Source organism: Colletotrichum phormii (assembly GCF_030913505.1).
Source record: "Colletotrichum phormii strain CBS 102054 chromosome Unknown BDP81scaffold_17, whole genome shotgun sequence".
NCBI lineage: Eukaryota > Fungi > Ascomycota > Sordariomycetes > Glomerellales > Glomerellaceae > Colletotrichum > Colletotrichum phormii.
The window spans coordinates 809,130-831,641 of record NW_026851459.1 but is presented as its reverse complement, the minus strand read 5'-3'; the positions used below and the strand labels follow the sequence as shown (position 1 = coordinate 831,641).

The 22,512-nt window shown below is 54.4% G+C and overlaps 7 protein-coding genes across 7 annotated transcripts; 3 read left to right on the top strand and 4 right to left on the bottom strand.

Moving 5' to 3' along the window:
• Positions 1–2,662: 2,662 nt before the first annotated feature.
• Positions 2,663–3,349, top strand: BDP81DRAFT_70410 (uncharacterized protein). The gene is made up of 2 exons (XM_060596182.1): positions 2,663–2,744; positions 2,852–3,349. The coding sequence occupies exon 2, from the start codon at positions 2,913–2,915 to the stop codon at positions 3,309–3,311; it is 399 nt and encodes a 132-aa protein (XP_060442341.1). The 5' UTR covers positions 2,663–2,744; positions 2,852–2,912; the 3' UTR covers positions 3,312–3,349.
• Positions 3,350–4,086: 737 nt separating this feature from the next.
• BDP81DRAFT_434356 (DNA repair helicase rad25) lies at positions 4,087–7,057 on the bottom strand. Its single transcript, XM_060590955.1, has one exon. The coding sequence runs from the start codon at positions 6,977–6,979 to the stop codon at positions 4,511–4,513; it is 2,469 nt and encodes an 822-aa protein (XP_060442340.1). The 5' UTR covers positions 6,980–7,057; the 3' UTR covers positions 4,087–4,510.
• A 392-nt stretch (positions 7,058–7,449) lies between these two features.
• Positions 7,450–7,930, top strand: BDP81DRAFT_397081 (CHY zinc finger protein; the record flags this gene model as incomplete). The annotated part of the gene is made up of 3 exons (XM_060588272.1): positions 7,450–7,454; positions 7,509–7,552; positions 7,611–7,930. The coding sequence occupies 3 exons, from the start codon at positions 7,450–7,452 to the stop codon at positions 7,928–7,930; spliced, it is 369 nt and encodes a 122-aa protein (XP_060442339.1).
• An 83-nt stretch (positions 7,931–8,013) lies between these two features.
• On the bottom strand, positions 8,014–9,353 carry BDP81DRAFT_70379 (proteasome A-type and B-type). Its single transcript, XM_060596181.1, has 5 exons — positions 9,115–9,353; positions 9,043–9,049; positions 8,931–8,983; positions 8,488–8,875; positions 8,014–8,430 (listed from the first exon to the last, which is right to left on the bottom strand). The coding sequence occupies exons 1-5, from the start codon at positions 9,143–9,145 to the stop codon at positions 8,097–8,099; spliced, it is 813 nt and encodes a 270-aa protein (XP_060442338.1). The 5' UTR covers positions 9,146–9,353; the 3' UTR covers positions 8,014–8,096.
• A 179-nt stretch (positions 9,354–9,532) lies between these two features.
• On the bottom strand, positions 9,533–11,690 carry BDP81DRAFT_434350 (uncharacterized protein). The gene is made up of 4 exons (XM_060590954.1): positions 11,436–11,690; positions 10,872–11,369; positions 10,673–10,819; positions 9,533–10,616 (listed from the first exon to the last, which is right to left on the bottom strand). Exons 1-4 carry the CDS (start codon positions 11,493–11,495, stop codon positions 9,843–9,845), a joined length of 1,479 nt encoding a protein of 492 aa, XP_060442337.1. The 5' UTR covers positions 11,496–11,690; the 3' UTR covers positions 9,533–9,842.
• Positions 11,691–14,228: 2,538 nt separating this feature from the next.
• Positions 14,229–16,211, bottom strand: BDP81DRAFT_326005 (FAD linked oxidase; the record flags this gene model as incomplete). Its single annotated transcript, XM_060585026.1, has 2 exons — positions 14,229–14,261; positions 14,583–16,211. 2 exons carry the CDS (start codon positions 16,209–16,211, stop codon positions 14,229–14,231), a joined length of 1,662 nt encoding a protein of 553 aa, XP_060442336.1.
• Positions 16,212–18,882: 2,671 nt separating this feature from the next.
• BDP81DRAFT_326042 (uncharacterized protein) lies at positions 18,883–21,589 on the top strand (the record flags this gene model as incomplete). The annotated part of the gene is made up of 4 exons (XM_060585030.1): positions 18,883–19,415; positions 19,544–19,610; positions 19,682–20,661; positions 20,713–21,589. 4 exons carry the CDS (start codon positions 18,883–18,885, stop codon positions 21,587–21,589), a joined length of 2,457 nt encoding a protein of 818 aa, XP_060442335.1.
• Between the last annotated feature and the right edge of the window lie 923 nt (positions 21,590–22,512).

The window sequence follows — 22,512 nt, the reverse complement described above, 5'->3', positions numbered from 1 at the left end:
TGGTGTTGTTGATGTGATGGAGGAAATTCCCCTCCGATTTAGAACCAGAGCAGACAAGACATCGGCCTTCGGGGGGAATAGGTATAAGAGAGATGGTGCAGTGAGAATGGGCGAAATGGTCCAGGCCTTGGCAGTGTGGCTGTGGCTGTGAAGTCTAACCGTCCTGGTGTAGAGGTCGAGGATTGGATGACGGCTAAGCTGGAATTCATGACGATCAATTGGTACAGCGGAGGGTGGAGGAAGTAGCAGTAGCCGGGCGTAGCAGGTGTGACATCAGTTCTGGTCGTCTGTTATTGTTGCAGGGCAGGTAGGTTTTGTCGGAGGGCGCAATGGAAAAAAAAACAGGATGGAGAAAGAAGAGTCGAAGTATTCTCGTCTGCCTGTATGTATCTGTGGGCAGGTGATGGGTGGTAACGTGTGGTAAGGTATGGCCTTGATCGGACGGGTTCGATGAAATGAGATCAAACTTGGTGCTGCAAGTGTCGCAGGTGCAGCCCAGCAGAATACAGATTGGATTGCAGATGCCGACGCCAATGAGCCCGGGCAGGGAGCAAGCACCACTACCGCTCGAGGGTGGCTCAACTCTTGGCTCTTCACAAGGAAGAAGCAACCTGAGCTGCCGGCGACTGTTCGTAATGACAAAGGCGAGAGCAAGAGATGGGAAAGAAATGCCAGAACGGATTAAGGTACCAGGTAGGCAGATATTTGTGCTCTCCCACCCCACGGGCCAGGACGAGACGAAACGAAGGCGTCAAACCAATTTTTCCTCGCTGTTAAAATAATTTTTTTTAATTAGAAAAGGGAGGCAAGCAAGCCCGTTCGTTCGTTCGGCGTGCGGGCGCGTCGGGGGGGTAAGCTCTGGACGCTTGCCCTGGAACTCTGGAGACTGGAGACTGGAAGTGTGAGGTGTGGAGTTGACAGTTGACCGCAAAGAGATTCAGTAATCCAACCGCGGTGCATCCAGCAGCATCCACATCTGTCTGCAATGTCCACTCTTATCCTTGCCGTGGAACTGGAGACGCCAAACCGTTCCGTCAGCACTTTCAACATTGGACTGGCACCACTGGAACCTGGAAGGCGCATCGAAGTTGACGGCGTGACGGCGATGCAGTCCCTTTCCTTGCGGTGCCTGGGGGCAATACCGAGCTAAGCTTTTCCTGGCACTGGTAAGTAGCTATGGCCCCACTTTGGATGGAACAGAAAATATACATCTCAGATGTACCGCACTCCGTCGCCAATGCACCTCAGACGAGAACGATGGAGTGGGCCATGGAAGGAGGGAGCCGTCTTCCTACAACGGGCAGCACCGAACCTCACCGCACCTCACCTTGGAAGTCAGAACATACCTACCTACAGTATTAGGTATCATTATCGGGAGCACCGCGGATGCGGCTGCAGTCACCTCACGTCAGTCATATCAGGGCTGATCACCTCACACTGCCGCCTGCACGACCTTGCCTCTCGCATGCCTTCTGCCCATAAACCATTGGACAGCCGATCGCACCAAAGACTCCCCCCCTCCCCCTGTGACAGCAGATGGCTGCAGCATCATGTCGAAAACTTGTCGGAATGATCGCCAATCATCTGCGCACATCATTCATGTGCTGCTATCTTTATGCGAAGCATCGGTTTCCGCCCGCTCAAGTCTTGGTCCTTGAGAATCCCATGGGTCACGCACTGCCTTGGAAGTTGGGATACCTTACAGCACGCCGCCTGCAACCTCGACACACGTCGGTCTGCTCCGATCTCCAACATCGGTCTTCCTTAACGTGGCACCAAACACTTAGCCTGCCATCCTAATGGTTACGCAAGGCGAGATTGGTTGCAACTCGCGAGATCTGTTTCGTGGCGTGCCATTCCAAGACACGCCAGAACAAAATCCCCTAAAATCCCCCAACCAAGCTGGCGGAGTGCCAAGTAACTTTAATTCCATGGTGGGTCGGCAATATGTCGCCCGTCCATCCAAGCAGAGCACTCGCACGCTTGCTGTTCACCCCCAAAGAAGCAACAACACCAGCTGCATCGTGACAGGGGCACCACGTCCTACCGTCCCTCCCACGCCGGCCTGTGGTGCACTGCATCGCTCTAGTACGTCATTTCGTGCCAGCACATCTCTTACGCTCCTTTGCTGCATCTCATGGTTTTCTCCGAGAATGCCCCATCCCTGGTGTTCCTGACTGACCATCTTCTCAGCAGCAGTGAGCACAGCACCAACATGTGAGCATATGCCTCAATACACCACCTAACGCACTAGCCAAGACATTACAACACGTTTGATATATAGGTACTGCACTGCCAGTGCTACCATGCACCTAACACACAGCCTAGGTATCCCACACGACTGGGCTGGTCTTGTCTACGAATTCTCCCCACGGAGTACACGCGTAAGAAGTACACATACACCAAAGTCAAAGCCGTCCGTAACTCACATCAGCGCCGCGGACCCGGGGGTTTATTGTCTTGCGAGCAAGCTTCTAGCATGTTTTCGACCGCCTCACAATCAGCAAGAAACTGGCTAAGCTCCCGGGCGCGCGCACCTTCAATATCCCCGTAGTCACAACACCGCCGACGAATAATGCCTCTCTACCCCTATACATTGAAACGGCGTGGCACTCCGTCTCCAACAAGACATCCCGGCCGAGAAGACCTTCAGTCCGACAAAGCTTGAAGCTCCCGGCGAGTGGTACCCTGCCAGGGAACATCCAACCCCTACCAGAAACACTCACTCACTGCCCATGGCTATGGTAATGTTATCAAGCAGGTGCCATTTGCACGCCACGGCGGCCTGTGAAACCCGTCGGCGTCCCCAGGAGCAGATCCCTCATCCTGATGCCCATTGACCCTTTTTTAGGCGCAACATATCTCTTACAACGGGGGCCTTTCAGTCGTCAGCACTGCCTAACCGACGATCTATGGATGCCTGCCTGGGGAACCCGTACGTCCCGTTCGTTGACTCTGGAGGCAAAGTCGCCCTAAAGGGAAAGTTGACCAACAGCTCAACCACACTGGCTTACCCTTTGCCGATAAGGAACTCACGGAAAGGCAATGCACCTCCAGCACGGCATTGTGTCATTCTCGTTGTCAATCACAACCCCAGCCCGCGGACTACCGGTCGCTTCTTCCGTCCGTCACATCGACCAAGTCCAGGCCAAGCACACCATCCGCCGAGGAGACTACCGATAACCAACTGCCATTTGCCAAGCCTTCTCTGTAATACCAGTCATTTCTCTCTCTCACCACCGACACGAGGTCGTCGCCAGCATATTCCACCACCATCCTCCTCTCTTTCTTCACCGCCATGCCGCCAATAATGCTGTACACCTCCTCCGGCGTAGCGAACCCTGCATGCGATTTGTGAGATGGTAACGGTACGGATACATTGGACGCTCATCTCCCAGTCTGGACGCCAAGGATCCCATCGGGCCTCCAGTACGAATACCCCAGCCGCGCGGAACAATGCCCAGATCTGCCAGATAGGCAACGCAAGATGATGGCAAATGCAGCAATCCGACTTAACCCGCTGTCTGCCAAGATCACACCCATTTGCTTCTGATTTATTCGCTCGTGGGGCCCACGTGAAGGACTGGTAGGTTCTGACCGGCCGGCCGTATTCGTTCGCATAGATTGGCCTAGAAGCATTGCCAAATAATGTCGATGTTGTTGCGCCTCTATCCCCCCTGTCTTCGACTACAAACGGTCGAAAGGGGCAGCATCTTGGCGACTCGAGTCGCTTTCAGCTCACTTTCCCCTTCTCTATCCCGCTGCAACTGGATAACACTTTGATATCGTAAAGATACCCGGAAATGACGCTCACCAAAAATAGCCATGCACCCTTGAAATCCAACCCCCAATCTTGTTTTACGAAACATTCTCGACCGTTACAACCACAGCTAATTGAATGCTGCGTTTGTTGGTTGTCTTTCGATTCTTGTTTGCCATTTAGCCATTATCAACTCCTTGATGAAACTTGAACATTGCTTTATTATCATCTCGGCTAGGTTGAGGGAAAGCGAACAGGAGGGAAAAAATGAAGAAGAGGAAGGTCGCTTGCGGGATTCGAACCCACAAACTACAGCTCGGTAGATTTGCAGTCCAGGATTAGGGGTATAACCATCTTAAGCTTCTGGGCAAGAGTCCCTTTTACTGCTGGTGACAACGGATGAAGGTGAACCAGATTATAGAGCCCATGGCATAGGCAACCGACATTGTCTGCGTATTCAGTAGAGGCAATACTCACGAGCTGTAGGCTAGTCACATGCAGCACAAGCCAAAGACTAGCATTGGGGCAGTTTCTCAGTATCAAGTCTCAATAATGAGTATTGTTGTATCATGTGCAGATCTATCTGATCTTTCCACCGCATCCAGTCTTGCGCCTCCATGGCGTGTGTGTGTGTGTGTTTATCTATAATACAATGAAGCAGATTCGAATGCGCCGTTTGCCTTTCCCAATAGCCAGAAGAAAGGCCCATCTCCGCCCTACCAGACGCCGTAACCCGTTCATGATTGCAATCTATCGCTTGGCCTTCTCTCTCTGGATCTTCTTGAAGAAGGCACTGCTCTCTCCCTTTGCCTTCTTAAGCTTGACTCTCTTGTTTTGCTCCATGTACGCCATGTCCTGTCCACCCGACAGGTCGCCCAACAGACCAGCCGTCCTCCTCGCGGCAGCCTTCTTCTTGCCCCTCGCCGGCGCGCGACCCATCGTGCCGCTGTGGAACAGGTCGTCAATGACCTCGTCTTCGCCGCCGGCCTCGTTCTCAATGAGGACCTTTTGCAAGAGCTCTCGTCTCTCGCTCGCCGCGGCGTAGGCGAGGCCGGGAGTCTTTTCAATGTTGGCGAGCTGCGTGATGACCTTGAAGGCGTATCCCTGATCAACGAGGAATGCCTGTCTCTTGGAAGAGTAGTACATCTCCTGGGTATCCTTTGACACCAAGGAATAGAAGAAGGCATTGAAACCCTCGTCGTTCCTCCTCTTGGCTCGCAAGATACGACCAAGTCGCTGCGCCTCTTGACGACGAGAACCGTAGTGTGACGAGATCTGGATGAGACAGGTAGCCTCGGGAAGATCGAGAGACGTGTCGCCAATCTTTGACAAGAATAGCGTGTTGACTTGAGGGTTGTGCTGGAAGTTTTGCAGAATGTTCATTCGCTCTGCCTGTCCAGTGCCGCCGAAAATGTAGGCTTTCTCCAGCTTCTCAGCATATGTCTTTAACGCGTAGACGTTATCCGAAAAGACAATGATCTTGTCGCCTCGAGACTCGTGGTAGTTGATCAGGTACTGAGCGGCTTGGAACTTTCTAGGGTTCATGATGTATAGCAGCGCTCGCTTCCTGGCTGACGCTTTCAAGTACTCGTCATAGAATTCCGTCGTCATGGGGCACCAGACCTCAGCGCATTGAACCTTGGCAATGTGGCCTTGTTCACTGAGCTCCATCCAGTTCGCCTCGTATAACTTGGGACCAATCAAAAAGTTCAGATCCGAAATCTTGTCGTCTTCACGAAGAAGTGTGGCGGTCAGGCCAAGCTTCGAATGCGTCTTGATGGACGACGTGACCTTTCTGAAGATATTGGCGGGGACAACGTGAACCTCGTCCAGAAGCATCAGGCCCCATTCTCGCGTCTGCAAAAAGTCCATCATCTTCTTGGCCTCGTGGGAACGCTCCCTAGTTTGCGTTACCATGGAGTATGTGGTGACAATGATACCGGTGTTACCCGGAAAGATCCTGCCCTTGTTGTCTGACGTGAATGCTTCGATATCCTCTGGCTTGATGTTGGACCACTTGAGGAATTCGTTTCGCCATTGCACGACAGACATGGAACTGGTGCAGAGGACGATGACGCCCTTCTTGACGGTGCAAGCTGCGGTGATACCGACAAGCGTTTTTCCAGCACCGCAAGGAAGGACGATGAGACCGCTCTTGGCTCGTCCGTTACCAAACATCTTGCTCAGACTCTTTTCTTGGTAGGGTCGAATCAAGGTGCCCGGACGCAAGTCGATCTCCAGGTTCGGGTTGGCCTCGTCTCGTCGGAAATCGTACTCCTCCAACACCGGATACTCCAGTTCAAGACACCTCTTCTGGACGGTCTCGACTGCCTCGTCCCCGATCTCAAAGGCATGCGTAATCTCCTGATCCTCGTCGTCGTCATCGTTCAGTGCCGCGTAGACCTCGCCTTTCTTCACTTCACCCTCACGTCCCTTGGCCTTTTGTTCTTCTGCCTGTCGCACACCGGCAGCGTTGGCAGTGCCTGGAATAACCAGAGGGCCCTGTTTCGGAGCCGCTATTGTGGTAATTTCGTCTGTGCCGTGTACTCGCAGAGGCCCGATGACGGAGTCCTTCAATAGCTTCTGCAGGATGACTGGATCCGTACTTTCGACAAAGTATTTCGTATTCTTGAGTACCAGCTTGACCTTGCCGAAACTTTGTGTGCAGCCCTCGATGAACTTGCGAATGCTGTCGGGCAAAGGCATCTTCAGGAACCGATCGAGAGTGTTGATGATGTCCTGTGGTGACAAGCCCACGGAAACCGCAGCGTACAAGCTGTGTGTCGTGAGGGCATATTCGTGGACGAAGGATGGTCGGGAAATGGGTTCGGCAATGGTAATGAGAAAGTCCTGTGCTTGCTCGGCCAGCGGATTGAAGCTTTCGAGGAAAATACGTCCTTTCGCAGGGTCGATCCAGAGCGGGCGATTCTGATAGTCCGGCTTCAGCTGAAGGAAGGAGAAGTCGCGCTTCTTCTTGAAGAGTCCGGTCATGGATTCGTGGCCATTCGCCTTGGGCCTGTCCAGGTAGGCCTCGACGGAAAACTTATCGACGTTCTTCTCGAGATTCTCGTCTTCCGACTCGCTCATGGGATCCGCTGCCGACTCATTATCGCTGGCGATGCTCCTAGGGGTGGCGCCTCCAGGTGTTGAAGCTACAGAGCCCTTTCCTGCCTTGAAGCTGCCGGTGACGGCCCCTTGAGCCTTCCTCTTCGGTGGCATCGTGACAGGATTGTGGGTTGTTGGAGGTGAGATAAGGAATGGGTGGTTGTGAAAACCTAAGAGATGGATGGATGGATGATGTAGCCTGCAGCCAGGGCATCGGAGAAAGGTAAGCAGCTTTCAGCGGCGTTAAGGTTTCGCAGGTATGGCCTACAGGGGTGGCACCTTTTGTCACTGGCAGGCTGAGGTATTGCGGTACCTGTAGTGGGGACCACTGTACAGCGACTTCGCGGGGTGCAAGGTGGTGTAGGTACCGGGAAGGAGGACTTGGGCGACAAATCCAGACCCCGCCAAATTTATCAGCACCGCCAAATCTTTGATAGAAGATTCTCCCCATTGCCTCAACTAGCCGCCTCACAGCCACGACACGTTCGATTTGACTGTTGAGGGCGACCCTTACATTCATCTCTATAGCTTGCGCACCCGCACTCGTAACAAGATCTGTTGCTTACACCGCGAAGACAGTCATCATGTGGTGAGCCAAACAGAAACCCACAGCCCCTGACCGACAGCTCACACATCACCACAGCAAACACGTTCTCAACGCGCAAGTCGCGATTAGGTCTCCCTGCTGTACGTCGAATCCCTTTCCCTCAAATCAAGCTCGTCCGACTGATGTGATCGCCCTCAGGCAAAAAATGGTTCGACTGCGCCGAGTGTCACCATGAGCAGGAAAAGCACCCCCTGCTCCAGAGCCTCGAAATGGTCTTTGCTTGCAAGAAGTGCAAAAAGTGCTTCCGCAAAGACGCCGAGGAATTCGAAGACGCGGACGAATACTGCCCACACTGCGATAACCACTTCGTCATTGAAGCAAAGACGCCCAAAGCAGCCATCTCCGTCGAGGGCGAGGACGCCCGCAAGGACAGCCGCATGATCAAGGACGAGCGTATCCGCCCAGTCGCCGGACGATCAATATTCGACCCTACCGACGATGCGGACGTGCTGGGCTAAATTAGGGAGGTTAGCTGGGTAACGAGCATCGGTGTGGCAGCAAGCGATTTTATGGACACCGTTTTTGTAGATTTTCCACGGTCTAAAGGTGGTAATACATTGGTATTTGGTCAGATACCCTCATGAGTGTCGTCTATCCGCGAGCCGCAACGCCTAGTCCATTCCCTTACTCATCACCGTCACCCGAGCCCGAGCCTCTCGTGAGGATCGCCGCGCTTCCGGTGCCGGGTGTGCGTCCAGTCTTCTTCTTGGCCGCCTCCTCTTGCTTCTCTTGCTCGATGCTCTTGACGTGGTTCTCAATCTCCTCTACGGGAAGCATCTCAATCGTCTTGCCCGGTGCCATCAACGCGATCTCAATGTTCTTGGCTCCAGTCTGGACAACCTCGAGAAGAGACTTGATGGCGAGTCGGATGGTAGCCTCTCTGTCCATTTCCTCCTTGTAGTTGCGCTCGAGGAACTCGCGAACGGTCTTGCTGGAACGGCCGATGGCGTTGGCTTTCCTGCAAGGTATTAGTAGGAATTCATTGCGTCACATGTCATGAACAAGTCGCTCGTACCATGCGGAGAAGATGCCAGAGGGCTCGGTCTGGTAAAGGCGGGGGACCTTGCTGCCGCTGTCGAAGCCGACAATCAAGGTGCTGATGCCAAAGGGACGGACACCACCACTCTGTGTGTACCGTTGCTGAACACCAGCAACGTACTTGGTCATGTACTCGATGGAGGCGGGGTCTTCGACGGTCAGTCTGTGGGACTGTGCCTCTAACCGCGCCTTGTCGACGAGGATACGAGCATCGGCGTTCAATCCGGCGAACGCCAGGCAGACGTGGGTGTCGAGGAGCTGGATCTTGGAGGGGGTAATTCGGGTATCTTGCAGCTTCATGGCTGATCGCTTTTCGCATCCGAGGACGACGACATCTGTTCCCTTGACGCCGACCGCACACGTTCCTATGCTGATGGTTAGCCGGTTCCGCCCTTGATTGCGGCGGGCAAGCAGCATTACCTCTCTTGACAGCTTCGCCAGCGTACTCGACCTGGAAAACGTGTCCATCGGGACTGACGGTGTTAGTTGGGGGTCGTGAACAGTTTCCGGGGCAGGGGCAACCGTGACGAACCTGAAGACTGTTTGCGGGCTTGTGTTAGCTTGATACAGTGGAGCTGGGGGGCAAGAAGGAGGGGGGCCTTACCGGACAACGCTCTGTCGTATCCTGAAGCCATGGTGACGGGCTGATTTAGTGACGGATTATTGGGTATGTGTGTGGTGGTATACGGATTGGCGATATGTTTCGATGTTGCGGGACAATCGCCGTGATTGAAGAGGTGCGGTCGGTGGAGGGTGGATGGAGTAAGGTAGTGAGTTAAGGTAAGGTCGAGAGAGGCAGGCTGCAGGTCTGACGAAGCTTCGGCGCCTGCTGGCGTGGGAAAGGCTGAAAAGCTCCTGGAGCTCCTGCACGGCCGGGGAAAGTCCGGGTAATGGTCACTCAGGCTTGGGGTCTGTGCACTTATCCATACCTAAGGTACCTTATCGCACCTTCCCATCATGAGCTCCAGCAACGTCCAGTTTGTGTGTAAATGGGTAAGGTACCTTCTGGACTATATGGAAGTCTTCAACGACATTGAACTCAACGACGAACTGCAGACTGGAAATATTGCATCGTTCTCTTAATATCTCTAGATTTAATCAGAGGCCAGCCACTCCAGCACACCTTTTAGCATTCCCATCAAAACATTAACAATACATGGCCGGATTTTGGTCTACTACCTTAGGTCGAAAGTCGAACATCCAGCGCTCTCGACTTTGGTAGTCTCAGAAATGCAATGCGCCTGCGCCAACCTATACCTCCCATCGCCGTTTTTCCAAGTCAGTAAACCCCCCTGTCCATCACCAGGTGGACGGAGCGCATAGTAAGCCCACTCAAAACCTGGCAACGTCGGCCCACGATCTGCTCTGCAAAAGGTTGGCAATACCGTGGCCTTTGGAGGTCAAACGCAACCTAAAGTTCTCGCACCACATAATCTCGAGCTCACCGTCTCTAGAAGACGAGTTGATTTCGCGGTAGAACTCCATGGCCACGGCTAGTGGTGCAACCAACGTGTCCGGCTGAACTGTCGTCGATAGCGCAAAGTCAAGCGCCCTGCAGATTCTTGACGCATACTCCCGCCGCTGTTGGTATCTGGCCAGGTTGATCTGTAGACTGGGAGGCAGATCAGGGTACATGTTGGGAAAGTCCTCGATGACGGGCTGGAATATGGTGTGGTGCAGACACTCAATGCAGCGGTGAAGGAGCAGCAGTGTCATCCAGTGATACAGGAACATGACGGATGACACGCCGTCCTTGAAGGCAAAGTTGTCTGCAAAGGGTAGCTGCTGCGCATCTGGGTCGTCCGGCTCTTCTATCCAGTACGCATAAGGGTGCTCGGCAGTAGGTGCGCGGGCGTACGACTCCCACTCCTCCAGCCTCCGTTCGATTTCCAAGCAGCTCTCCAGCAGTTCCTGGGCCTTTAGCCGACGCTGCAAGGTTGCAGCAAAGGGTATCGTTCGGTCGACGCGAGACAAAATGCCAGGCAACCCGGCGATGATGTCAAAGAGCCTGTCGAGAAACGTCTTGGGGTGCTGTTCCCACGGAGTGGTGCACCACTCGAACGAAGAAAGGTATGTCGTCTTTCGGTGTAAGAGAGCGAGTATGATCTTGCCACTAGGTCAGCCTTTCGAGTCATCCGCAGGGTCAATGGCGCGTATCTTACAGCATTACACCTATATACCCGGACGAAATAGTGATGAGCTGGAAACTGGCGAAACTGTTCCGGGCCGAGCTTCTTGACGACGTCCATATGCTCCTGTGGGACACTCCAAGGAGTTATGCCGTTGGTAACCAAGAAGGATGGATTTTGCTACAAGCGCAGTCAGCACATGCTCTTCCACAAAGACGAGCTGGCATCTGACCTCAAACAAGAACACGCAAAGACCTCCCGGGACCCCGTTGTCGTTCCCCGATGGCAGCAGACTGACCATGTTCTGCGCATTCAGATCCATGTTGCCTCCGTTATCCCATGTCTCCATGTCAACTGGCGAGTATGGCGGCAGGGCCATCCGGAACTTTACTTGGCTTTGCCCTTCGGGTCCCCTGAGAATGTTCTGGAACCTGGTGTGCAACGCCGCGATCTGTATCGAGTACACGACACCGTTGTCGGACACGGAAACCAAATCATCCCACGCCGGCATCAACGGTTCTGTCGGTACCAAACGAGGAACTTCGTCTTCCACAGTTTGGCTTCTTCCGGACCTCCTCGAAGAAGACGGCTGCACTTGGCGCGGCGGATGTGACGAGCAGCGGCCAGCGTCGTCTATGGTTGCGGTGATGAAGACCATCTCTCGTTCGTACCCAGCACACTCGCGGCCGCTGTCGATACACTTGCGGCAGTGTGGGCGTTCGTTATCGCACTAATAGTTGACACGTCAGCCCGCTGGGGGCGTTTTTGCTGTCGAAACGCCTTTTAAAGTGCTTACCTTGACTCTTCGAGCCCTGCATGTCTCGCACCCCTTGTACTTACCGCGGACTCCAACCATCTTGACAACAGGGACGTTTGATGATGAGAGAGGTATTGCAAGAGAAGAATGGCCATAACCGATATCCTCTCGTCAGGTCGAACCGGGAAGAACAAGTACTGGGTCAGTTGATATATATCACATTGGGGAGCCGCAAGGGGGGAAGCAGGCATCAAACGGCCCCCAAAACTGAGAAGAGGGCGCGGATCAGTGAGCTTCTTACGTTGGCCACTGCCGGATGGGCTGTGGGACCCAAGGTAGACGGTTCACTTGGCTTCACACAAGCCCCCCTCGCGGGAGCCAGTTGATGGTGTGATGCAGCCTTACTACCGAAGGTGGACCGCGACAACGTATGAGACGGGACCAAGGGCGCGGGAATCACACATGGTTTGGTTCGCCACGGGACGAATTAGACGACTGCGGCTGCGGTATGCAGTCAGGCGGCCCCGAGACGATCAACGAATGCGATGCGCGTTCTTGTCGTGGTTTCAGGCATGGTGCGGGTAGATTGCGCCGGGCAAGTTGCAGCCGAGATGCGATGCCAATTACCTTGGTGAAAGTGTACCTGCCTTGGGTAAGGCAGGTAGAGGAGGCCATGATCCATCTTTGCTCCTTTCCCCTTACACGAGTGGAATCTAACCGATATCTAGGACATTCCTTCTTGCAAAATTCAAACCTTGGTTGACAAGCCCGCGAACGCAAATCAGCGGGCGAGACAGGCTGGAAGAGGAAAATGAGCGTGATTTAGCACCGATTGTGTGCATTCGTATGTGTGAGATGGTCCGAGATGCCTCGGCCATTCAGAAGGGATCGTTGCACCCTGTCAATGACACCAGCACCGGGAGATACTCCGGACATGCAGAGAGAGAGAGAGACTATCGATCGATGCTAATCAAAGTCAAAGTGTAAACAAGATTGATGTCAACCGTCTCTCATCCCTCCGTCCCAGCAGATGAGACTAGATGAGAGCATTGTCCCCCGCGCGGATGAGTGCACGTTCCAGGCAAGGCCCCGTAGGGCTGCATGCCGTAGCAGACCGAATAGACAGGGGTTCGGCTCGGAGGTGCGACTTCAAGACTTGCTCGAAAAAGAGCCCCACCTTCGGCTGGCGGAGCAAACTGCAGGACGGGATCCTCTCGACGGCGTGATTGGCTGCGGCGGAGGCTGACGTCGGTGCGGCCGTTCCCCAAGTGCCGCGTCAAAGTAAAGCAGCGAATGAGAGCGCAGCAAACCTATAGTGAGGGTGAGATTGTCGGTGCCCAGGGGCTGCCAGCACCTGTCACCACTCACCGTCAGCCAAACGGCGACGGAAAGCCCGGTCGGTCCAGGGGGCCGCCGAGAGACATACGCAGGTCGTTGACAGGGGTACATGGTACACTACTGTCTGCGGGATAGCTTTGGATCTGACTGACGGGGTAGGTACCAAGCAATGAGGACTCACGCGAACCACCCCCCAGAGACGGAACTCTGACGATCACACCGCGACCACCGGACCGGGAGTCGGTGACGACGCCATGTCATTGGAGGGTTGCAGTTCGACACCTACCTCTCCAGGATCGGAGGGCTGGGACGTACCGCAGCCAATCGATTTGGTTTCTTGGGATTTCACGAACCTGGCAACCTGGTACCGCAAATCACCCGGTTCGTTTTTTCGTTTTTTTTTATACCTTTTTGTGATATTCCCAGCCTAATGGTCTTACTGGGTCTGCACGTCTGGCAGTCTGCACTAGGAACTTGGAACCCATGATGACTTAGAACCGTGAGATCGAGTCACCGGTATTCAAGGCTGCGGGGGCTGACTTAAAAAAAAACAACGGACCGGAGCTCGGAACCTGCAAGTATCTGCGAAATCCCAACCTATAAAGTGACGAGAACTGCTGGCGGGGGGCAGGTTCTGGGTATTGCGGCTGAAAGTCCCAGGATTTGCTGTTCTTACAACTGACAGGTCCTTAATTATCCTTACACTACATCTGCTGGCTGCTTCTTCTGCTGCTCCTCTTCCCTCAAAACATCCGATCTGAGATGGGGGAGAAATATTAGGTCTCTCTTGGCGAGATATTGAGGGATCGGAGGAGAGGGAGGCCTGCCACGAGAGACACTGTACACAACCAACCCCCTCCCCCTTCTCCGAGAGAATTGGCATTGGCACACATCGGGGCTAACATGAACTCCTTTTTTCTTTTTGGTATTATGCGGTACAATGATGTGATGATATTCTGCTAAATAGAGAGAGATAGAGAGAGAAAATGTCCTTCTCCGCACCGCCTCCAAGTGAGACAAACCAGATCTCAAGATATGTCCGGATTAGGAAGCATGTCTTTCCCTACACAACGAATTTGGTTGGGGCTTTAGGTACTTGTCGTCACGTTTTTTTTATTACGACAAGACAAAAAATGATCTTGCCCTTGGATTACAAAGCAAGACTATGTTGCTTAACCATCTCTCGTATGGATGAGAAGACGGTGGGTGGTGGAAGAGCAAAAGAGGGACAATGTGGTGTGTGGGTGAGTGGGATGATGCGGGCAGTGTGATGCCTAGGTCGGTCACACACCCACAAGTGACCAAACCTAAGCCTTTCCACCCACTTCCACAAACCCGATCTTACGCGGGGGACGACGGACTTGAGTCCGGCTATCCTAGGCTCCTCTTCAAAGTTGCCTTGTTTGCTTGCTGCCTCCTCGCTGTCTCCTTCCTGGCAACTGCTGTTACTCCGTCCAGAGATGGGGGGAGGTATCGTATCTTGGCGCTTCCTTTTTAGATGTATTTGTAAGGGTTCATGATGCCGTTCTAATTGGTTCCAACGTCAGCATTCCTTCTAGGCTGCCAGGCAAGAGGAGAAACCCGGTGATGGGGATTCTCTATGTGTAGTGCGAGAGAGAGGAACCCTTCCCCGGAGCCGGGGGTTGGTTACGGTGTGGGGGGGTTGCATGGGGACGTAAGAGAGAAAAGTGACGCAACGTTGTTGTCGGTGTGAGAGAGAACCAGACAGGGGGTTGGAGTGAGAGTGAGATTTTGATGACTAGATGAGAGGAAGCAAGCGGGGGAAGAGAGAGAGGGAGAAAAGAAGACGAAAAAGGCAGCCGTAAAGGCACAGAACAGGTTACTCACCGGGTCGTAGAGATTCTTAATCTGCTTCATGAGGCCAACCATGGTCTCGTTGCGGCTGTAACCGATAAAGTTCTTCTTGGCCACGCCCAGGCCGTGCTCGGCGCTGATGCTGCCGTTGCGCGCCTGGATCCACTCGTACACAAATGGCTCGAGGACCTTTTCGATGCGCTTGTCGTACCGCCGCACGGCGACGTTGAGGTGCAGGTTCGAGTCGCCCATGTGGCCGTACCCGACGACGCCAATGGCCGGGAACTCGTCCGTGTCGCCGACGAGCCCGGCAGCCTCCATCTTGGCCTTGGTGTCGTCAACGAGCAGGTAGAGGTCCTTGAGCGGGATCGACACGTCGTACTTGTAGGTGCCGCCCCAGTGGCCCAGGCACTCTGGGATGCCCTCGCGCCAGCCCCAGAGGGCCTTGAGCTGCGTCTCGTCCTGCGCGAGGACGCCGTCCGAGACGATCTCGTTGGACATTACGTGCTCGAGGAACCCTTCGAGCTTCTCGTAGTCGTGGTCGCCGTTGGAGCCGGACGTCTCGACGAGGCAGTAGAAGGGGTGGTCGCCCTCGAGCGGGCGCTTGTTGCCGCGCACGGCGTGGACAAGGTCCTGGCTTTGGCCGTCCATGAGCTCAAAGGCCGAGAGGATCTCGCCGAGCTGGCCCTTGGCCGCCTTGAACGCCTGCTGGGCCTTTTCGTACGACTCGAGGCCGAAGAAGGCGACGTTGACGGCCTTGGAGCGCTGCGGGCAGATGATGGAGACCTTTGTGATGATGCCGATTGTGCCCTCGCCGCCGATGAAGAGCTGCTTGAGGTCGTAGCCCGTGTTGTTCTTGCGCAGCGTGCACAGGTCGTCGACGACGGTGCCGTCCGGCAGCACGGCCTCGAGCCCGAGGACGTTGCCGTGCAGACTGCCGTACCGGAGCAGGCGTAGCCCGCCGGCATTGGTGGCGACGTTGCCGCCGACGTGGCAGGAGCCCTTGGCGCCGAGGTCGAGGGGGAAGATGTAGCCCCTCTCGGCGAGGTAGCTGTCCGCGGTCTCGAGGATGACGCCGGCGTCGACGACGAGGGTGCCGCTGACGTCGTCAAAGGAGCGGATCTGGTTCATGCGGCTCATGTTGATGACGATTTCGTCAAAGACGGCCACGGAGCCGCCGACGAGACCCGTATTGCCCCCTTGCGGGACGACGGCGAGCTTCTGCTCGTTGCAGTAGGCCAGGATCTTGCTCACCTCCTCCGTGGAAGACGGCTTGACGACGAGGCGCGACTCGCCGCGGTACTTGCGGAGCCAGTCCTCGTTAAAGGCGGCCAGGTCGTCGGCCGCCTCGACGACGCCAGAGGGGCCGAGCAGGTCCTTGAAATAGGCGACGTGGGCGTCCGTCACCTCGGCGAAGCGGGTGTCGCGCTTGATGTCCGGGTAGGCGGCCGAGGTGAGCTTGATTTCCTTGAGGCCGCCGTCGGTCTTGGACAGCCTCGCGGCCGTCGTCGCGATGCAACGGGTAGTGGTGGTGGCGGCGGCGGCGGCGGCGCCGGCCGGGGCCGAGGATTGCCGCAAAACGCGCCGCCCACCGGCGGGCAGGAGGGATTGCCTCCGTGCCGCTGTCCGGAGAAGCGGCTGGATTCTTGATCTGGAGGCCATTGTGTGACTGTGTGTGGTGGGGTGTTTGAACGCAAGGAAAGGAGGAGGGACAAGAGACCAGTCTGGGATGGGAATGTGAGACTTTGGTCTTCTTGTAATTTTTTCTGTCACAAGTTCCGGCGAACTGATGATTTCCAGGTTGGAAGAAAAAACAAACCTGAGCAGTGACAATTGGATGAAAAAACACCGATTTCGGCTTTAAAATCACTTACGCCCCTTACGCCCCTGCAGAAGAGCCAGTGGCTTTGGCGGAATTAGCAACCTAATTGCGTGACGAATGCTGCTGAGCCGCCTGTAGCTGCAGCAGCTCCCGTCTCTCCACGGGGAAGCAGTCCCGATAATGTCATTCGGCGAAATTGAATTTTTCTCCGTCGGCAAAGTTTGCATTTTTGCCGAGAGCACTGCTCACCACTGTACCCTCACAGCTTGCCTACCTCATCTTGTTTATTTATGCTCGCTCGAGTTGCCAGAAATTGACTGCTTTTATGAGGGGAGCGGTGCCAGAAGACTTGCATCTGAATACATCCTAAAAAGTGCATAAGAAGTACATCTTTACGTTGATGAATTTTTGAGATCAAATGTCCTCTCATCTCATCTCAAATTCACTGAGACTATCCCTGCTTAGTCATCATGACATCTGTAACCCCTTGCCATGGGTACGTGGATACCCACCATCGCAATGATGCCGACAACATTGAACATGCCTGTAAACAGACTGAAATCAACTCACACGGCTGAGTGGCGATGCGGCTCATAACCATCGACTCCAGGCTATGTCATCAACATCGTGGTGCTACTATCTACAGGTTGTACTGCCATCTGGCAACGTCTCCATAGCAACTGTCGAGACACAGTAGCATTGAGCAACAAGGACGATCCTCGCAAGATGACGCTCACCAGCATTTGCTCTTGCACGTCGAGTTCCGAGAGTACGGGTCGCATATCTCACCCTTCCAGCGTGACGGCGTACTGCGCAGTAGTTCTTCCTTTTCCCGAGTCTTTGTCTGGAATAATAGACATCCTGAGGGCTGGGTATCAGAGGAAACACATCGTCCCTTGGAAATCCGCTCACAACGAATTGCTTTCCGCTAGGTCATGAACACATGTCCTCTGGTCTAAGCTCCCGGCGAATTTATAAATTCCTCCCAAGCTTGGGACAAAACCTGGCCTCGTCATTCTCCATCTCGAGCTGTTGTCTCGGCTAGGCCCGGGAGGTGTCGCAATGTGACCGGAACACCAAAGGACCACTTGATCAGATTGGGAACTCTCCTGTCTTGCATCTGGTCTGCGAGGGGCTTAAGTCCACGAGACATTGGGCAGGCAGGCGGCTAAACTTCAGTCGAATCCAGTCCCCTTTGGTAGTGTAGTGTGGTAGTGAAACTGAAATACTTTGAGAGATCTGGGCAGCAACGTCCTGGCTCATCCCCGTCCAATGTTCTTGACGCGATCCTCGTTAGAGTTATCGGGCTCTCATTCATGCACTCTCCCAACGCTCATCCACTCACAAGAGGCCGTGACGGGCCTTGGCTCGGGGTATGGTTTGACGGGTGATGTACAGTGACGCGCGGGGTGGGCAAAACTGTCAGAGGAATTCACTTTACAACGGTCTTCCCCCCCCCCCCCCCCCCCCCCCCCATTCGGGAGCGGCTGAAGGGGGGAAGAATGTTCCAAGAAAGGCATACGACCAGAACAGGACCATGTGCCCGGGATGGTTAGTTGAGGATCCAGGCGAATAGCATAAGATATGACCACTGAGCCTCCCCTTCTCTCTTGCAAACTGACTTATCCGCGACGATGGAGGGACATGCTCGCATGCCCTATTTGGGAATTCACGGCCACAATGGCATCCTTGGGGATCCCTGCCGATCAGCTCCAAGCATTATTGCATGCATGAGTGGCTTCGACAGTGGGACGAGAGGGTTGGGTGTGCGGGGACCCCTCTGCGGCCGGGGGCGATCAACTCTGAAGCCATGGGCCCAAATGGCCCACGGTGCTTGCGAGCCCTGCTTGCCCTGGAGGAGCAGACTCGACGACTGTCAAAGGGTTCATTTATTTAGCGGCGGGATCAACGAAAGGGGAGCGATCCTGATCGTGGGAAGTGGAGAGGGACGGGAGACAGGCTCTTGTTTCAGAGGCGATGGCGCGCCTGGGGGAGACCTCGCATCTTTCCTGAGTGGCCTGGGGTGTCGTGGGTGTGTGAGTGCCGCGCGACGTCTTTCGTCTGTACTTTTCTTGGGTGCTTTTTTGTTCAAACCAAGGTACCTTGCTTGAGCTGAGGCGAGGGTTGAGTAAAGAGGTGGTCTTTGTCTGATGACATCTAAGTGTGGGTGGACGGGATGGTATTAAACAACGAAGGGCTCCCCCTATCTGACTGATTTATGCGTTGCTTGTTCCCTTCTTTTTTTTACTCTGTCCAGTTTGTTGCATCGTCAGTTGTTTTGTTTCTTCAAATCTACGACGAATGAACCTATGACTCCATCACTGCATTTTGTTGTACTTGACTTGGACTTACAAAACCCCAAGAGAGCAACTCGATTTAAATTAACGACGATCTCGAATACTATTCTCGGCAGTTCAGTGGTTATCGATAAGCCATCTCACTATCGAATCCCGGCGCCTGCAGCGGACGAGCGCTGCCAACCGAATTAGCGAGCCACTAGAGTTGTCCGAAATGACGTCCACCGCCGACCGTCCTCAGGGGGCGCGCCCACTGTCGGGCGCCAGTCTGCCCGGCAACGTAGGGTGCAACGAGGAATTCCCCGAGTTTTGTTTACAAGACCACTCGGCCGGCAGCCAGGCGTCCACATCTTCACCCGCATCCACGACCCCTACCACCCCGACCACCGCCGAGCGCCCATTGTCGTACTTCTCGACAACATCCGAAAAAACATCCCCCGCCTCCTCTACTGCCTCACGCGTCCGTACAGACAGCGGAGCCAGCACCAGTTGCTCCCCCAGCCCAAGGACCAGACGAGACAAAACCGAGCTACAGGCCGCCCGCCTCCAGAGATCGGGAAGCAGCAACCTCGCCCTCGCACGCAAGAGCAGCGTAGTCAAGAAGAACCGATTCCGTTCCGCCACCGGCTCCTCGCCCGCATCCGCCCTCGCCGCCGTCGAGCCGCCGCATGATCAGGGCCTGACGAGGATGGCGTTTGCGGAACAGCAGAAATGGATCACGGTCCAGCAAAAGACCTTTACCAAATGGTACGACCCCTTTTAACTCTTCGAGGGGGGGAACGACGACGACAACCCCCCCGCCCCCAACTTGGCAGTTTATCTGCTGAGGGGGTTGCAACGATCATGAACTGACTTTCGCGTTTCTTTTACTATAGGATGAACACCAAATTGGAGGCTCGCTCACTCGAAGTAAAGGATCTCGTGACTGATTTGAGCGACGGTGTTAGTTGGACCCCTATTTTCCCATTGGTTTGCGGGGTTCGCTTGGCTTACAGATTTCTTCACCCAAACAGGTCCTCCTCATCCACTTGCTAGAATGCCTGTCCAACGATACCCTCGGACGCTATGCGTCCAAACCGAAGCTCCGCGTACAACGATTCGAAAATGCAAACACGGCGCTCGATTTCATCAAGGGTCGCGGTATCCAGATGACCAACATTGGTGCCGAGGATGTCGTCGACGGAAACAGAAAGATCATTCTCGGTCTGATATGGACGCTCATTCTGCGCTTCACCATTAGCGACATCAACGAGGAGGGCATGACGGCCAAGGAGGGACTGTTGCTGTGGTGTCAAAGAAAGACGGCCTGCTACGACGAGGTGGACGTCCGCGACTTCAGCGGCAGCTGGAACGATGGGCTCGCCTTTTGCGCCTTGTTGGATATCCACAGACCAGATCTGATCGACTACGACGCACTCGATAAGTCGGACCGCCGCGGCAACATGCAGATGGCCTTTGACATTGCGCACAAGGAGATTGGCATCCCCAAGTTGTTGGATGTCGAGGATGTGTGCGACGTTGCCAAGCCCGACGAGAGGTCGCTGATGACATACATCGCCTACTGGTTCCACGCCTTTTCTCAGATGGAAAAGGTCGAGAACGCAGGACGCCGCGTAGAAAAGTTTGTAAATAACATGGCCGGCGCCTGGGACATGCAGAGCGCGTACGAAAGGCGGATGAGGGAGCTGCTGAGGCAGATCAAGGGGCAGATTGAAAAGTGGCAGCAGGCCACGTTTGAAGGCACATACGCCGACGCAAAAGCCCAGGCGAATGAGTTTGCGGCGTACAAGAGAGGGAAGAAGAGAGACTGGGTTGCTGAAAAGAGCGAGCTTGCCACTCTGTTGGGCAACATCAAGACGAAACTGGGCACATACAGGCTGCGGCCGTATGACCCCCCACCAGAGTTGTCTCTGGAGACGATGGAGAGAGACTGGTCCGGCTTGTCACAAACGGAGATGAAGAGGGCGCAGTTGATCAACGAGACCATCAGAGAGTGAGTGCACCTACCTTTAAGCGCCTTGCCCCAGTACTAACCTTTCCGCAGTATCAAAAACGCATTACGCAAGTCGTTCGCCGACAAGGCCAACGACTTCGCCATGGCTTTGAACACCATGCAGCTGGCAATCTCAGGCCTGGACGGCGACGTCGAGGACCAGCTCCACCACGTCCGCAAGCTCAGCGACAACCTCCCCCCGCTGGACAAGTACCTCGACACCATCGCCGCCGTGGACGCCAAGTGCCAAGAGGCCAACATTGAGGAGAACGACTTCACAATCTACACCTACGACGAGCTCGTCTACGAGCACAGCCTCGTTAAGTCTTCGGTGCAGAAGAAGCTCGCCTTCCTCGACAACCAAATGGTTGCCCGCAACATGACCAACCTCACGCCCATCCAACTCGAGGAGTTCGAGTCCGTATTCCGCCACTTTGACCGCGACGACACCAACTCGCTCCAAGAGCTCGAGTTCAGCGCCGCCCTCGCCTCCCTTGGTCTCGTCTTCTCCGAGGACGAGATGCACGACTACTTTATGGATACCTCGCACGGCCGCGACCACGTCACCTTTGAGCAGTTTATCCGCTTCATGGTCGACGTCACGGAGGACCAGAATACCGCCGATCAGGTCTTCCAGTCCTTCCGCGAGGTCGCCGACGGGAAGCCCTACGTTACCGAGATGGATCTCCGTCACTCCCTTGTGCCTGACGAGGTCATTGATAAGCTCATTGAGATCATCCCGCCGCACAACGGGCCCGATACGTCTGAGGACCGCGGGATGCCGCAGTATGATTACATTGCTTTCATGGACAAGCTCATCAGTGACGAGAAGGAGGGCGCCGGCGTGCCCAGCGGCGTCTTGCAGGAGCGTACGAACCGTGCTAGTATGCTGCCGCCCAAGGAGTCCAAGATGAATGGGAACCACTGAGGGGATGAGAGGCGGTACATATAAAAAAGAAGTAAAATTCAAGTAACCCAAAAACAAAAACAACAGGTGTGGAAAAGGACAAATTTGTAGGAAAGTCAAAAAAACAAACACAACCAATAACACGAGGGAACACCTCCACGGGCAACGGTCAGGTCGATGGGAGGTTGAGGGTCAACGGGTGGGCAGGCTTCTTCTCTTCTCTCTCCAAAAAAAAACAAACCGCACGAGGCATTTCCTTTTACTCCTCTTTTAAATATAACGGCACCCCATCGAGCAAGCAAGCAAGCAGGCAAGGCATAGCATAAAAAATAAAACAAATCTTCACAGACAATTCATCACGGATACTTCTGTCCCATACTCGTTTACATATATATATATAACAGAAAGCGAACACTGGGGTCTGTATTATGCTGGCATGCTGGTGTGGCACAATCCAGCTTGGCTGAGATTGGTTTGCCTGACAGTGAAGTGGCATCTCAAGCATCATATTCAAGGTATAGCACACTATAGCATCGTTCGAGGAATCTAGGCGCGCAGATAGTAGAGCATCGTCTTAAATTCATCTGGTCCAAGTGAGAGTAGAAAGACAACTCCTACCTTACAGGTCTTCAACCTATTGTTGCTGGATGCGAGGCATAGTCTCCCTCATTCCCAGGCCGTCTCGATGTCGGTAATTTGCTCATCGACTTACATATTGCTTTTCTACATTTTCAATGAGTCAACGGATACAGGCGTTTACTCTCCCCGTCCCTCTTTAAAACGCTTTCTTGCAAAGTACAATATGTGTTCCGCACGGATGTCTGGTTCAGCGACCCTCTCGGATGATGTGTGTACCGATCTAGCTAGTGCTTGGTAGTCGTCATGGCCCGTTGTGACGTATCTGGGCCATGTTGCCCAAGTTGGGGCCCCCCTTTCGCGCGCGA

Coding starts and splice junctions, on each gene's coding strand:
- BDP81DRAFT_70410 (XM_060596182.1), top strand. CDS start 2,913: ATGGATGCCTGCCTGGGGAACCCGTACGTCCCGTTCGTTGACTCTGGA.
- BDP81DRAFT_434356 (XM_060590955.1), bottom strand. CDS start 6,979: ATGCCACCGAAGAGGAAGGCTCAAGGGGCCGTCACCGGCAGCTTCAAG.
- BDP81DRAFT_70379 (XM_060596181.1), bottom strand. CDS start 9,145: ATGGCTTCAGGATACGACAGAGCGTTGTCCG. Junction 8,876..8,930: donor TGGCGAAGCTGTCAAGAGAG/GTAATGCTGCTT, acceptor CCATCAGCATAG/GAACGTGTGCGGTCGGCGTC. Junction 8,431..8,487: donor TCTGGCATCTTCTCCGCATG/GTACGAGCGACT, acceptor AATACCTTGCAG/GAAAGCCAACGCCATCGGCC.
- BDP81DRAFT_434350 (XM_060590954.1), bottom strand. CDS start 11,495: ATGGTTGGAGTCCGCGGTAAGTACAAGGGGTGCGAGACATGCAGGGCT. Junction 10,820..10,871: donor TTTGCGTGTTCTTGTTTGAG/GTCAGATGCCAG, acceptor CTGCGCTTGTAG/CAAAATCCATCCTTCTTGGT. Junction 10,617..10,672: donor GGGTATATAGGTGTAATGCT/GTAAGATACGCG, acceptor CCTAGTGGCAAG/ATCATACTCGCTCTCTTACA.